General features: G+C 43.2%; 1 protein-coding gene and 1 long non-coding RNA gene across 2 annotated transcripts; one reads left to right on the top strand and one right to left on the bottom strand.

The window, feature by feature from the left end:
* The first annotated feature begins 119 nt into the window (after window positions 1-119).
* On the top strand, window positions 120-11,730 carry LOC125300820. The gene is made up of 4 exons (XR_007194609.1): window positions 120-215; window positions 551-610; window positions 5,234-5,469; window positions 10,510-11,730. It is a non-coding gene; the product is annotated as an uncharacterized LOC125300820 (long non-coding RNA).
* fam183a (family with sequence similarity 183 member A) lies at window positions 605-2,589 on the bottom strand. The gene is made up of 4 exons (XM_048252951.1): window positions 2,366-2,589; window positions 2,194-2,253; window positions 1,913-2,016; window positions 605-1,637 (listed from the first exon to the last, which is right to left on the bottom strand). Exons 1-4 carry the CDS (start codon window positions 2,499-2,501, stop codon window positions 1,524-1,526), a joined length of 414 nt encoding a protein of 137 aa, XP_048108908.1. The 5' UTR covers window positions 2,502-2,589; the 3' UTR covers window positions 605-1,523.
* Window positions 11,731-15,106: the final 3,376 nt, after the last annotated feature.

Below are 15,106 nucleotides of genomic sequence, written 5' to 3'. Positions count from 1 at the left end.
TGTATGATACTGTCCTTCTCACTCCGTGGCAATAAGTTAACATTAACTTTAACTATTGAAACAATCTTTTGTATGTATTGAGGAAACTTTGGAAATCTTTATCCATAGAGTGGTGTGAATCAATCACTGATATCAAACCAATTATGCTGCCAGGAACCATTGTGGCTCCAGCAGTTAACCTGGATTGAGTTGTATTAGACAGTAGGCTGCCCAAGGTTTGTCTTCATGTATAGCCTAGTTACATTAGTGCATATCAACATAAGGCTATTCTGTTCCTAAAAAAAAAAATCACTAACCAGAACAAATAAAAGAATACCTTACCCGTTGAAGATGTTTTTAGTCTTAATCTATATTGCCTGCCTCTTGAGTGCAAAATATAATTATTTTAAACTCAAAATATCTTATATAAAAATATCAACAATATTTTTCCCCCATGAGAAGGCATTGCTATTGTATGTAACCAACATGTCCATTTACAGAGATTGGATTAGCACATGAATGGTTGAACTGTTTTATTACATTATCTTAAGAAATTGTCTTTTCTTTCTAGTGGTCCAGGCTTTATGGATGGACTAAGACAAGTAAAAGTAATCCTCCAGTATCATAGTAGGTAAGTAAAATGTATTTATTTATATAGCACATTTAAACACAAAGTGCTGTACAAAATAAAATAATGAAGTAAAAAACAAAAAATAAAGTAAAAATAAGTAAACAATTAATTACAGTATGAGACCAGCAACAGCAGACAGACACAGATCAATAGCAACAATGACTCAACAGCAATAACAACAGGAGACCTAGAGTTACAGATAGGGCAACAGACAGAGGGTTAGGAAGCTGGGAAGGATAAGGTGAAAAGGTGGGTTTTGAGCCTAGACTTAGACTAGACTAAACAAAGATGGAGGGAGCATTAATGTCCAGGGGCAGTTGGTTCCACAGCCGTGGCACTGCAACTGCAAAGGCTCTGTCACCTTTTTGTTTGAGCCTTGACCGGGGGAAGAGCTTTGTCAGCAGATCTGCGAGATCTGGGGACTTGGTGCAGATGCATGGGGTCAGTGATGTAACTAGGCACCAGCCCATTAAGAGCTTTAAAACAATCAGAAGTACCTTGAACTGGACCTTCTAAAATCATGACTAAACTGGCATAAATACTGAGCGTGCGGATGGCAGATTGTTATTGAATTTTGGGACACAAATTCGTACACATAATTCAGGTCCTTATGATTGATCATATGTCATGGCACGACATTTTAAAATATTGATCATTATTTATGTAGCCTTTTGATCAGTCAATATTGCTAATACTATATGATTTACTGACAGTTGTATCTTTTGGTGAGACAGAGGTTTATACTTTGTGATTTTATTTTGCATAAACAAGAAAAAAAGTTATCTTGGGCTATCTATCATTATGAGACATTCAACCTAAAGGGTAAGCAAATAGAAATAACATGAATACATGGTTGTCTGTCAACAGTCTTTGATTTATAGAGTAGCTGTTCCTTGTGTCGGCAGTGTGACTTTTAGCGCAGGTTTTGGGTCTGTTCTTTGAGGCGCCACGCAGCATCCATATACTTGGTGATTTCGGAGTTCTGCCGGGGGAAGTTGAGTCTCCGGTCACTGCGGTCAGACACGATCTGAGAGGAGGAACAAAGAACATAAATGAGACCTAGTTTGATAAAATCTATAAATGTATCAGTGTTGTGTGCAACAAGTCTAAGCAAATTAGCCTGAAAAATGGTTGGTGGAAGTTATAGCAAAGGCCTATTTAGTATCATTGGAACAATTGAATTGAATTTCTGAAAGCCGTGGTATGAGTTGAGACATGCCTCACCATGTCCTAATGGTAGAATCTTAATCTCCATGAAAATACGGTTACAATAATACCATGCTGATTTTAGCCCTACGTTACCAGAGGAGTAGATATCCAGCCAATCTCTTGGCTTTCCGTCATTGGGTAAGTGTACTTCTTTGTTGGTTCTAGGTGCGCTCCATGAATTATCCTTAGGAATGTAGCTGTAGTGTTGTTTACAAAAAGTCAGATAACTGTCGTCAGTGTCACATATGTGGTCGTGCAATCATACAAAAGTTAAAGTAAAGTTTGTGGCAAATAATAGTCTCAGAGTGGCTCATTCAGCAAAATGCCTCCTGAGCCTCACATTAACAAGGCCTAGGCTAGGCTAGCCTACTTACGATCCGCCTCCATCTGCTCGTGAGTGTTCGTCGACATGGGCTTATCCGTCAAAACGTGAACTAAAGTAAAAGACAGAGCATTCGACGTTAATGTTTACATTAAAGTAATATTAACAAGATTTAAACATTTGATAGAAATTTCAGGAAATGAAGAACCTCGTAATTTGCATACGTTTCTTGTATGGGTTGATGCTGAACTTTGTATACAGCTTCTGACATCTTTTTTCTTTCACAATCGTCTCGACGTGGATGGCATTCTGGTGAACGATGTCAATGGGATCCTTTTCCTTCGCTTTTTTGTCTGCCATGTTAAATCAAGATTGCTCTTTCGCCAGAACAGTCCGGAATCGCTGAAATCACACAGCAGCTGTCCTCATCTGATTTCCGAGTCCTGTTGCCAAGCAGCGGTAAACAGATTCTAAATGGCCAAGCTATCCACAAGAGGTCGCACTAACACTTCTGATTTATAATTAGAGACTGTTTTGTGTTGGTGTCTTTGTTTTCTTCCATGCATAGCTCTCTTATGTCTGTCCAAAATGTAGCCTATAATGGTGAAATATCCTTCCTTGAAATCTATTTGCAACAAAGCATGAGGGGAGTGAATACAAATCCAATTCTTCTTCTAGCCTAGGCAACAAATGACAATTTAACAGTTAGGCCTAAACAAAATTAAGAAAATGTTGTGATGCAAATGCATCAATGTGTAAGTCTAAAGCACAAACATAGGGGGGGACCGGATCCCGGGCTACATTTTGACATAATTAGTGATCTGGTTTGGATTTTAGTCAGCAAATGTAGGCATTCATATGTCACAGCTTTTCTCCTTAGAAACATTAGGCCTAGTCACTCATTTCAATCTTCTTTTTTTTTCAGTTAGTGCATTGTTTGGTCATAGCATGCCATTGCATGCCGTTGACAGGTTTGCTGCAGAGAAAAGTGTCTGCTCCTTCATGGACATGAATGAGACTGCACCCCACCACCACCACCACCCCTTTAAGAAAGAACACTATGGCACTCTTATTTTTCATCCCAGGGCTGTTTGCTCTATGGGGCGAATTGTGCGGGTGTGCGGTTCACATCATGTCAAGTTACCTCGTTTACACAGAGTCCTGTCACAGTGTCCAACCAAGTTAACATCACAGAAGCCATTTTGTCATGATGAAGTCCTGCTTTTCTATTTTGTTTCTTTTTCTGGAATGCATTTGTGGGGTGCTTTTCAGTGCACTGCACAAACGAGGGAAAATTCCCTTCTTCACCCTGAGGGAAGATGGGCTTTATTTCTGTATTTCTGCCTCTACATTTGTTTCTTTTTACACACTATAACCTCACTCTGAATCACTGTCTCTCAAACAAACCCGAAGAAAAAAATATGGATTATTATCTCTGTGTAAACAGGCAGAATCCATGCCAGGGCAACATCTTTTAACCTTTCCTAACGAGGTCACATTATAATTGCAAAGCACCTTGCCTAGCGTGCTAATTAAACATTGTGTCATGTTTAATTCAGCTGTTTTCCTTTTCACTAGTCCCACCCAGAACAAACAGTCAGGCACTGATACTTTGATATGCCATCTCACCCACTCATGGATAATCATAGAGGAGCTTTTGGGGTAATCACAGGACAAATATTACTGTCTGTATTAGTCTAACAGGTGCAGGTAAAAATGTATGAGTAGTGATGTGAATGTGATAAAAGTATATCTTTCCATGTAGACACTTAATTGCCACTTCACTAAGTCTTGTTTATCTACAGTAGTAAAACCGTTCAACCGTTCAACCATTTTATTGATGTGCAATGAACACATACTTCTTTTTATTCTGCAGTCTTTCACACCTTAAAGGTGTAGGTTTTTGAACATTCTAAGTTCCGCAACAATTGAAGAATTCTAAAATTCTATGTTGAATTCAATGAACCCAGATATTCTTTAGAATGTTCATTTCTCAACATTCCGGTACTCCTTTAAGGGTTAATTTAACACAATGCTCTGTTGTTAGAAATCCAAATACGTGTTGGAGAACTGCACATGGCTGTGTTTCTGTGTGTTATCCGGCAGCGCAGTGTGAGAAAGTTCCCTGTTCCTGTGACATCTACCCCCCTCTGTGTCTGTGACAAGCAGTCATCCAGAACAGCCATCTTGTCAGAAATATAAACATGCCGTCGCCCGCCCCATTGTCTCCACACAAAGCCAGATAATGGTGTATCTCATATACATCACTTATGTGGCAGCCCACCAGTCAGGGGGTGAAAGGCAAGAATCGTGTGTCTATGTGTGTGTGTGTGTTGCCTGTGGCGAGGTGGGGTAGTGATAAGTGCCCCGTGCTATCACCACCTGTCTCCTAATGTGCGGGTGGAGGTGGCCCTCTCCCCCAAACACAGGTGAATAAGGGGAGACTGCCAAATCGTTATCTTTGATAAACCTCCTCCACTCCCACGCGCTAGCACCGCCGCCGCTGCCACCTGGCTGAGACGCCACCACACGTCATGGGAACTGAGATCAGATTGGGGTTTCCACCGCTAGCATGTCCTCTCCTAATCTCACACTGTTTAGTCTTGGTTGGCGAAACTGAGATGTGGTGTTCAAATTGGTCTTTTTTCAAATGTTGTTGAAATGATGCTTTGATTTTCTATGCCCATAAGCACGGGGTAATATTGGAGATAAAAGAAGAGAAATTAATTGTAAATGTTTACATTAATATTCTTTAATGCCATATTGTTTACATAACAGAATAGATAATAATGATATTCCAATTAACAGTCATAACACAGTAGTCACTCATATGAATATTTAATTCATAAAGAAGAGTGGAGAACCTAGTATCAGTGTCTCAGGTCTGTAATTGCACCACTGGAGAGCAGTAGTGAGCAGTGAAGGTATTAGAGCTCGACCACCTACTGCCTAACCATGACAGCATCATAATCTAATTTGTCCTTTCACATACCTTCCTGACTGCAATAACTCATCTAATTAATTACTCTCTCTCTCTCTCTCTCTCTCTCTTTTCTCTCTCTCTCTCTCTCTCTCTCTCCCTCACTCCCCAGGCACGGCTGGACTGATGAGCTTGGTGGTGTGTTAACTGATGTGATTAGTCCAGCATCCACGCAGGCAGAAGGACAGTGAGCTGGAGCTGTTTTAGTGTCTCCAGGCCCTTGGCCCCAGCTACTGAACACCCCATCGATTTGCTTAACACAGACAAAGCAGCTACAACAGCCCCGACCTCCGCGCTTCCCATCAGGCCTGGTTCACGTCCCTGGGAGTGTCAGCGATAGTGGCATGGGTGAGTGGTTGTTAAAACCTAGGATGTAGATGCTCCATGCTCTCATAACAATGTGCCACTTCATCTGCCTTTTGCAATTCATGTGAGATTAGTGAAGTTGTCAGCAGCACAAAGCTTTTCTGTCACTGACATCCTAGTTAGCGGGAGTCATCTAGAGCGCATTGACTGGTTATTTTCCAGTTTTGTCTAACTTTTTATTTATTTCGTTTTCTTAATGGCCCCTTTTTAATAGTTTGGGGGCATTATCGAGATATAAAAAAATGTGGTGGGGCTTACCTTTAGCCGGCGCTGGTGGTTTCTTATTTCTCAAGTCTCTTCGGAATGCAAAGGTGTGTTGATGCAACATGAGGCAATCTCACTTTTATGGTTTCGTATCACTTTTATCCTGATTCTGATCATAGCACCTTTAGTCTACCTGTGCATCTAGAAAAGCCCCTGTCTGACATTAAAGGAAAACCGTCTCCCCTTGTGTCTGGGCGTGGGTTTGGCTCTCCATGTCAAAAGGCAAGGTGCTGCATGATGGGCCGAAGCTACTGACAACTGAGCTTAAATGCATTTAAATGAACAATATAGTCTATATCAATATTAACATTCCAATTATTATCTGTTATTGTTTGCAAGAAATATTTGGTATACTCTCACCTTGATGTTTGGACCCATCCCAGAGTTTAATATTTTTTTTTTATTCTTTTGTCATAGTTGTGACATCAATATTTCTTGAGACCGGAACTACTGTGGCAGTGAAGGGATTTGTGAGATGGCTGTTTTTCAGTCATAGTCATATTTAATGTATTTGCAGTTAAAATGCATTATTACAGGTTAATAAATAATCGCCCCTGAATAAGCCCATCACTCCACACATTGCTAGTGCATGCTTGGCTGTCACGTTGGCTCCGCATCGTCATGTGTAATACTGAGGCAACATGTCATGGACGCTTCCTCTCATGTTCCTGTGAGAGGCCTGTGTTTGGTGGAAGGGAAGGCTCTCCGCCCTGACACACCCTGTAATGTACGGGTTTGGGTGTGTGTGGGTCTGTGTGTCTGGGGGTCTTGACAGGTGAGAGTGACCTGAGGGCCATGAGTCACCGAAAGTCTAAAGAGCACTTAATCACCCGGCCTAAGAGCCATCCTCCGCTTGGGTGGGTTTTCAAGCATTTACTCACTGTGGACAACTCATCGGCGTGCCTTTTGTCTCTACTATTTAAATGCTCTGGCGGAGGAATGCGGTAGACATGAATGCTACTCGTAGCTTTGTTGTCATCACTCACTCAGAAATGACGTCTGAAACCTCGCCATCCCGCGTGAAATGGAAGAAAAATGTATGCCCTCTGAACACACGCTAGCCTGAAATGTGGGCTCAAGTTGAATGTGAAGTGATGTGACATGGGAACACATGCAGTGCAATAATATATATTTGTCACTGGCTTTGATGGACTCTTGAGTTTTGCTCTTTGGAGTCAACACACTTAGAAGCATGTCTTTGTTTTGCAATTCAGTCACAGCTTTCAGTGCTTAATATTCACAGACGAATCAAAGGTGAATCACCTCGGCTTAGGTGATGTGAATCACCCAGGATTTAACAGGTGCTGCGTGCATAAAGTCATAAACCCCTCCACTCCCCAGCATGAAGAACCTCTGGGTCCCGTTTTGTAGACAGGTCTTGGTGTGCAAAAGAGCCAAGTGTTTAATCTTTTAAAAGCTCCATCGGATATGATTAAAACCTGACCGTGTTAAGTAAACAGCCTCATTTATTTAAAATCTGGGAGAAATCAGAACTCCAGGGCCCTCTCTCTCTCTCTGAGTGACAGGCCAGCTAAATGTCAAGTCTGTCTACAGCTACCACTTACGCCAAGCGACAAAGCAGGGGTCGGGTTTCCTCCGAGAGCCAGGCCCTGTGTTTGCAGAGTATTAGTTAGGACATGGCCGTGACTCGGCCTCCTTCCAGGTATGTCTGTATTTGTGTGTGTGTGTGTGTGTGTGTGTGTGTGTGTGTGTGTGTGTGAAGGGGAGAGTGGGAGAGAGATGGAGGGAGAGATTGACAGATGGAGAAGGAGATGAGAAAGGACACAGAAATTGAATTGTTTCACAGAACAGGTAAATAACCTTTGTCCACAATGTTGGAAAATCCTGGCAAATCCCATCTTAAAATCTGACCAACCAAATCAAACGTTGATGGCTTTTCATTCAATCTCTCCAGCTGTTACTTTTATGTGTATCTTCACATTCAATGACCTGCTTGATGCTTGACTTTGAAGCAGCGTAGCCTACTATGTGTTTCCCTATCTCATCTCTGGACTGCAAACAACAAGTAGCCTAAATGGCACAAATCACAAGCTGTAAGACCATGCTTTTCAAGTACCAATAAGTCAAACCTCCTCTAATCTCAAGAAAGATGGCCGCGTCACCTGCTGTTGGATTCTTATGAAGCTGTTCAAATTGAGACTGATGTACCCATTAAGATGAAAGAGACTCCGAGATAGCTCATTAGATCCTGAGCACGAGCAGCTTCACCTCTGAGACCAAAAGCAACCTGTCAAAGCCAATCTGCCCGCCGTGTTTGTTGAATAAATCATACAATACGTGTGTGTTTCTTTTCATGATTGTTCTGAAGTCTGAGGAGGTTAACAGACTATTGGTCTATATATTTTATCTAAAAGATCGCACATTTTTGGGATGCTTATCTGTTAACGTGCGCCCTTCAAAACTAGTCATGTCATGATTGATGGGGATCCCAGCTTAACCCGAGTGCCAGACCCCCAAGTTTTCTTGTCATCTCGTGTCCCTTTTGAGCTTCCAGGGCGTAAATCTGTTCAGAGAGACACGCTGTGCTTTGCCTCTCTCGACGATTGCAGCCACTGAAGAGTTTAAAGCACAATTTGGTTTCTCATCTGTGACAGAACAGAAGAACAAAAAAAAAGCTTGTGTTGAATTGGGGGAGTAATTAGTGCTAATTTGGCAGGCATTCCAAAAATGAACTCACAGCAAAGTACCGCCGCCGCCTTTTTTGATGGATCAGCGTGTGGGTCAAAGCTGGAGACTGAGAGGCTGAGGTGGCTGCTGATTGGATTACATGAAGATTCAAGTGTTTCTGCCAGATTGCACAGATGGACAATATTTGCATGTCTGATGTACTGCTACAGAGCACAATGCTTTTGACTTTCTCATCGCCACCCTGTCCAACACATGAGAGCTGGTCAACACAAGCCAATGAGCTGCTACTCTGCGCACCCTCAGTTTAATTCGTATCTCTTTGGCCAGAAGAGGATTATTTAGGGATGAATGACCTCCAGTCTGTCATTGTATGTCACATTTACATTTACAGTTCAAGCTGTAACCCAATTCGAACCTCAATTTTTATATTTTCTTAAGCACAAGAGTCGATGAAAGGTGTGATTTCTTGTCTTTTTTTTGGAGGGGGGGTGGGGTTCAACTTGGAGAGAAGTCTGAAAATGAAAGCCAGCCATTCACCAGCAGAGCTGAGCAGTCCTCGCATGCTTCTCCCAGGACCTGTGGCCGTGCCGCTGCTGGGCTTTGGCCGGCCGAGTGCGAGAAATGCTGACCGCCATTTTCCAGACCACCACGCTAATGCACTTAACTCTCATCAAAGCACGTCACTCTCTCTCTCTTCCTCCCTCCTTCTTCTTCTGCCTCTCTCTCTCTCACTTTCTCACCGACATAGATCTCTGGTCACAGGCCAGTTCCAGGGCGCCTGTGACGGCTGCCAACACGCAATCATCACACTTCACACCTGGCAATAACATTAGCAGAGCATCCTCTGACAAACTGTCTGTTTAAAGTGTGCGAGCTGGCAGTTAACACGGCGCAGGGTAAGCTGCGATATTCGCCGTGCGGCATGAAGGCAAGTCGAGCTGGATTTATGTGTGCTGTGCGGTGGTCGTGCCGAACAATGCCAGCGGGCACAGAGGCAAACCCCGGCCGCCTGGCACGTAAATCGGCTTAAGCTTCGCTTTCCGGTCCATTGATTAAAACGTACTTGAAATGTTAAAATCAATCCGAGGTGATTTTCATGGATAGTTTTGTCAATTCAATTGGACGTGAAGCAGCTTGACCTCTTCAGTGGTATTTCTCATTGAATTGCTATGGTCAGAGTTTATGAAAATGAAAAAAATACCTTTTTTAGGTGTAGTGTGTTATTTTAAATCGCACACAAAGGCAGATCCCGTTGATGGCTGACTTGCATGCCTTGGCCTGTGAAACACCGAATCTCTATCTTTCAGGATTCGTTAGGATGATGTGTGTGTCTGTGTCTGGACTTTTACTGAGAGCTGAGAGACAGCTAGACAGATCCCAAACTGAGGTGGCGACAGCGCCAACCCACAGATAAGACCAACAAAGGCCCTAGCCGCCCCTTTTCTCATGCCATATTCCCCGGCTTTAAGAGCGTCTGCGGCATCCCCTGTCATTCCCATCCGACCCGCTGGCCGATCGGGTTACACTGACTCAGGGCCCGGCTTTGTGAAACACTCGGCTCAAGTGGCCCTCTTGTGCTCCGGCATGTTCTCCGCCTGGCTTTGCCTCTTAAAACCTCAAGTGCGTGTCTTTCACATCCGACTGGGCACGCTCCTCATGGAACCGAGCAAAGAACATGAGATTGAATTTAATGTGAAATTTACCATGCAAATTTACAATGCATACAGACATAAAGATAATGCAATCCATTGGGGATATGGTATTACAGAGATATCTAATTGCTATATTCCGTCTTTAATAAGCCTCCATATACAGTATAATAAAAAGTAAATGGGTCTAATATTGTTAAGAAAATGTGCAAGTGTGCTGTTTTATTCACATCATGGTACCCTTGTTACAGTGTGACACTAATTGGCATTGTGTAACGAGACAGTAATAGTCAGTTATTACATCTGTAATCAAACAATCTTAACATGTGCACATGTAAGTATTAGCATCTTGCGTTTCTTATAAACATTTTAGATTTTGTTGTGTAATATTTTGGGAGTTTCAAAAATATACCATGCATAAATGTTGCAAATGTTAAGCTCCCCTCTATCCATTCCTTAGGTATCCACGCCATGATGAGACAACCTTTTCCCAGCGTTCTTTACTGACACATGCTCCCCTGAGACAGTCAGCCGTGTACTTCACATGACACTTACTCAAGGTGAAGCATTAGCGAGTCCTGAAGATGGCCGTTGATGAACAGTGTGCCTCGGTAATGACGTGTGGTGCAGACGAGCTCCAAAGGTCGCTAATTGCGAAGTGCTGCAGGTATTTCCAGCTGATGAGTTTCCCTGAGTGAGTGGGAAGTGGGAAATCACCAGCTAGAGGCCCGCTGCGTCTCATTCAGCTGACCGCCAGAGACCCCCAGGGGAAACCTGTGCACTGATCACACCTCACATTAGGCTCATTGTGATTTCATGAGCTGTCTAATCTTGGGCTTTTTTGTAATCTTTGGGCTTTTTTGTAATCAGTGCACTATCCCAGCATTCTCAATTCAGATCGACTCTGTCCTTCCTGTGTCTTTCACCCTCTCATTCTTTCTCTTCCCTGCTGCGCACACATTCTCTCAGCACACCCCCACCCCCCTTCAATCTGTCACCCACATTTAGTCATCACACTTTCTCTGTTCACATAGTCACTCTTTACTTGCTTCTTATATACACTCTTCTCCCTCCTTCTCTCTCTCTCTCTCTCTCTCTCTCTCTATCTCATTCTTACATCCCCTTGGTCTCTGACAGACCTTTCAGCAGCAGGAGTTCCCCTTTGCTCTGCTCTGCTCTGCTCTAGGCACGAGCTCCTCCATTACTTGTCTCCTATTCTTTCCAAACGAGAGCTGGGAGCAAATTGAAATGCCCTTGATGTGAAACCCGAGGTGTCCAGGGGCCAATTCGCCAGGCTTCCGGAGGTGGGCCCCCTTGCCCCCGCCTTGAGCTGCCAGTCTGCGGCGGCACTGCCAGGTCCCTCCTGAACAGCTGCAGGTTCAACACAAAGACAAACAGCAGCTCATTAGCTCCCCATTAATTGCTTGATCCCATGGTGAGAGGGCTAATTCAGCCTGACAGTCACTCCGACAGTAATGGATACGTGTTGAAACAAAGGTGTCTCGAGCTTTCTCTAGCACTGAAGGACATGTTCATTTAAGTGACATTTTCTGAAGAACTTTTTGAAGACTAAAAAGGCACACACACACACGCATAGATATAGAAGCAAAGATCCTAGCTTTGATGAAACAAACAAAACTGAAAGATGTGACTGTACATCTTAACATAAGCAGCACATTAAACTGTCAGCTGGATTAGTATATTAGTCTGTAATGATTTTAACATTATCTGCTGAAATGGAAAATAGCCTTTACTGCCAAAGCGTGGGAAAGCTTGCATTCCTGTGCGATCTGTCGACATATGTATGCCTTTAATAGAACAGGAAGTGTTGACTGGCTTTGGCAAGAGCGTGAAAAGCAAACTGCAGGAGTGAAGCACTTGTTTAGTTTTAGACAGGAAGGTGGGCAGCGATCCATCTTTCTGTACCAGTCTGAGAAAACGCTGTGTCTGTAAGGCACTCATTCCGCTCCCTGTGATATTCAATGAAAAATAGTCCACGGTTCACATGACATCCACTTGGTAAAATCACAAACATTTGAGTACGAAAAGTCTAAACGTTGAGAGGATATATGCATTGCTACTGAGCCAGCTTTGTACAGTTTTGAGCAGTTAAGAGAATCTTAAACATTTTGATAGGGTCACGTGGACCTTTTCACACATTCAACCTCTTGCTAACATATCAGTGAACCATCCCACCATGTAGATGAGCCAGTGTAGCACATCTGGGTTCTGCTGTGGAGACAGTGAGACTTGTATGTACAGTGAAGAGGAGTGGAGTGGGATAACATCAGTGGCACACATCAAGGAGGGTAAAGTTGTGAACATACAAACAAAACACAAAGATGGCATGGGCCACGTCAGAGCAGTGATGCGGTCAAGATATTGTAGGGTGTTTGTGTGTATATCTTTGTTTCTAACTGTGTGTATCTCTTTCTCTGTATCTCTTTGTGTATGTCTGTCTGTGTGTTTGTGTGTTGTGGGATGTGACAGTAGGCGTCTCTGCTGACACGCATGCTGACAATCAAGCCTTGATCAACTCCAGAGGCTCCAGTGTTCTCCAGTGCACCGCTCTGTACAAGAGAAAAGATGGTTTGATTATATAAAATCCAATTCTTTTGACAGAAAACCAACAATGTCTACCAGAATGTAGTCACAACAATCCAAAAAGACAAATGGAAGGGTCAGGACATTCATCTTTAAAGTGTTCATGTTTCACTCTAACCTTACACCTACCCGGTAGAGTAGAATATTCCACTGAATGAAAATGAGCCTGACAAAATACCAACCACCTTCCAAAGACCATTGTGTTAATTGGATACATTTGGGGAAAATATTTTCGGAGAAAGTCACACATGCATTTTTAAATGGTAGTGAAAACATACTTACCAAATAGAACAGGCAAGGGCTAAATGAGAGGGCTTAAGTGATTTGCCTGCATATTTGCAAATAGCTGTGGCTGTGATTTTGGCTCTTGTGAAAACTCGGTGGTTAAATGAAGTAATGACAGCCAAATTACAGAGCTTCAGTCCTCAACACCTGAGAGGAAGTGGCTCTTAGGCTGTTGACAAGACTTGTTTGTTTGGGATGCCATGAAGGAGAGGTGTAGTTTTCCTTGCATCTCTTGTGCACATTTCAGTGCATTCCATATATGTTGTGAAGAGAAGGCAATGTGCAACACTGCATCCACATGTCTGTTTTTATGTGTGTTACAGACACAAGGTAGTTGAACACTAGGGCTGTTAGCTCTGCTGGATATCATCACTTCATTGGTTATTCTTAAAGCCATTGAAGCGGCATTTAGGATCAAATCTGAATTCTCAGAATCTGTTTTTCAGAATGACTTGATATTGTTTTAGTTGAATAGTTTAGAGTGATTTGTTTTTCACCATAAAAGCCAAAAAAAAAAAAAAACAAAGACCAAAAGATACCGTTTATAAGATACTTTTTTAGTTACTTTCATTCAGGGCTCTGTCAAAATTATGCTGCACATCTGATGATATAATCCAACTCCAGAGACCCAAACCGGTCAGATCCGTGGTAAAAAGAAACCAAAAATAAAGCCGAGCTGTTCTCCGAGCTCAAAGTTGGGCCCAAAGCAAACACTGAGGTGCCGGAGAGACATGCAAAACGAGCCGCCTCAGGAAATCAAAATAATTACCAGGCCTCGCGGACGAAAGGGAGAAGAAGGTGGGGGAGGCGGGTGGAGCCCCGCTCAACTTAAATGACACCATTTCAACGGCCAGCGGGGCTACAGCGGAGTGTGAAGCTTTCGAAAATAAACTACAACAAAAGTCCCCTGCAGATCTCACTGCCGCTTGCATAGCCAGCATATATGGAAATGTTCCACTGCTTCCGCTCCAGGGTACACCTCCCCTGTACGGCAGATACAAATATCTCTTTCAAAGACACTGATTTGTGTCCTTTTGTCCTCAAACCCTATTTGTGCCACTTTGGTAAACAACCAAAACAAAATGATTTGAGCAGGCTTATTAAATAGGTTCAACTCAGCTCTTTGAAGTCGTGATTCAAAGCTTCTAATGAGAATTATATGTAAATGAGCAATTTTACTTCCACTTTCTAGAAATCATAATGTGGTATTCTTACCATTATCATTTTATGAAGCATTTTTTAACTACCCTGTAAAGCATTAGGATATGAAACACAAGACTTGACAATCTTATTCAGGTGAACCGAAGCTCCAAACATCTGTTCCAGTCCGTGCAAGATATCCTCACTCATACTTAGCACTACCCCAACACACCAACCTCGCAGGAATCCCTGTGCTTGACCCTTGGCATTAAGCTGTCCACACAGTGAATATGCTAGCCTTAGTATGTGTATGCGCAAGTCGCAAGAATGGGCCCGTGTGTCCGTTAATCCCTGATGCACGACATGGCCACGGCTGCCCAGTGTGGGGCTATGGGCTGTTGCAGGCCTTGTAATCAGAGCTTGATCCTTGCCCAATGTGCTGAGGCTGCACATCAAATGGGCCTTGGTCCTTTCTGCCGCAGCTAAGCCCGGGCCTCGTGTTCGCATGGTGGAGCGCGACACGCAGACACGGGTTCTTACAATCTGCTTTTGGGCCTGCGCCAGAATGCGCACAATCTGCCCACAGTCTTTTCTGCCCACCTGCCGACACACACACACACACACACACACACTGACGCAAACACACATGTGCACGTGCACGCATACACACACACACACACACACACACACACACACACACACACACACACACACATACACTTGACACACAAACTCACACACACTGACGCAAACACACATGTGCACGCGCACGCATACACACACAAACACACACCACTGACACAAACTCATACTGATGCGCACACACACATGTGCACGTGCACGCATACACACACACAAACACACACACACACACATTCATACACAGAAAGACAAACACAGAGCTGTAAAGGCAATGCAAAAAAAATCTCTCTCAAACACGTTTTCTCAAACAAGTTTCTTTCTCTCTTTCTCTTGCTCTCACTCACTCTCTCAATCACACACACGTACGCTCACACTCTTTCCACTCA

This window comes from Alosa alosa, chromosome 9, assembly GCF_017589495.1.
Source record: "Alosa alosa isolate M-15738 ecotype Scorff River chromosome 9, AALO_Geno_1.1, whole genome shotgun sequence".
Classification (NCBI taxonomy): Eukaryota; Metazoa; Chordata; class Actinopteri; order Clupeiformes; family Clupeidae; genus Alosa; species Alosa alosa.
Note: the sequence above shows the minus strand (reverse complement) of the source record. Positions and strands in the feature narration are given on the sequence as shown.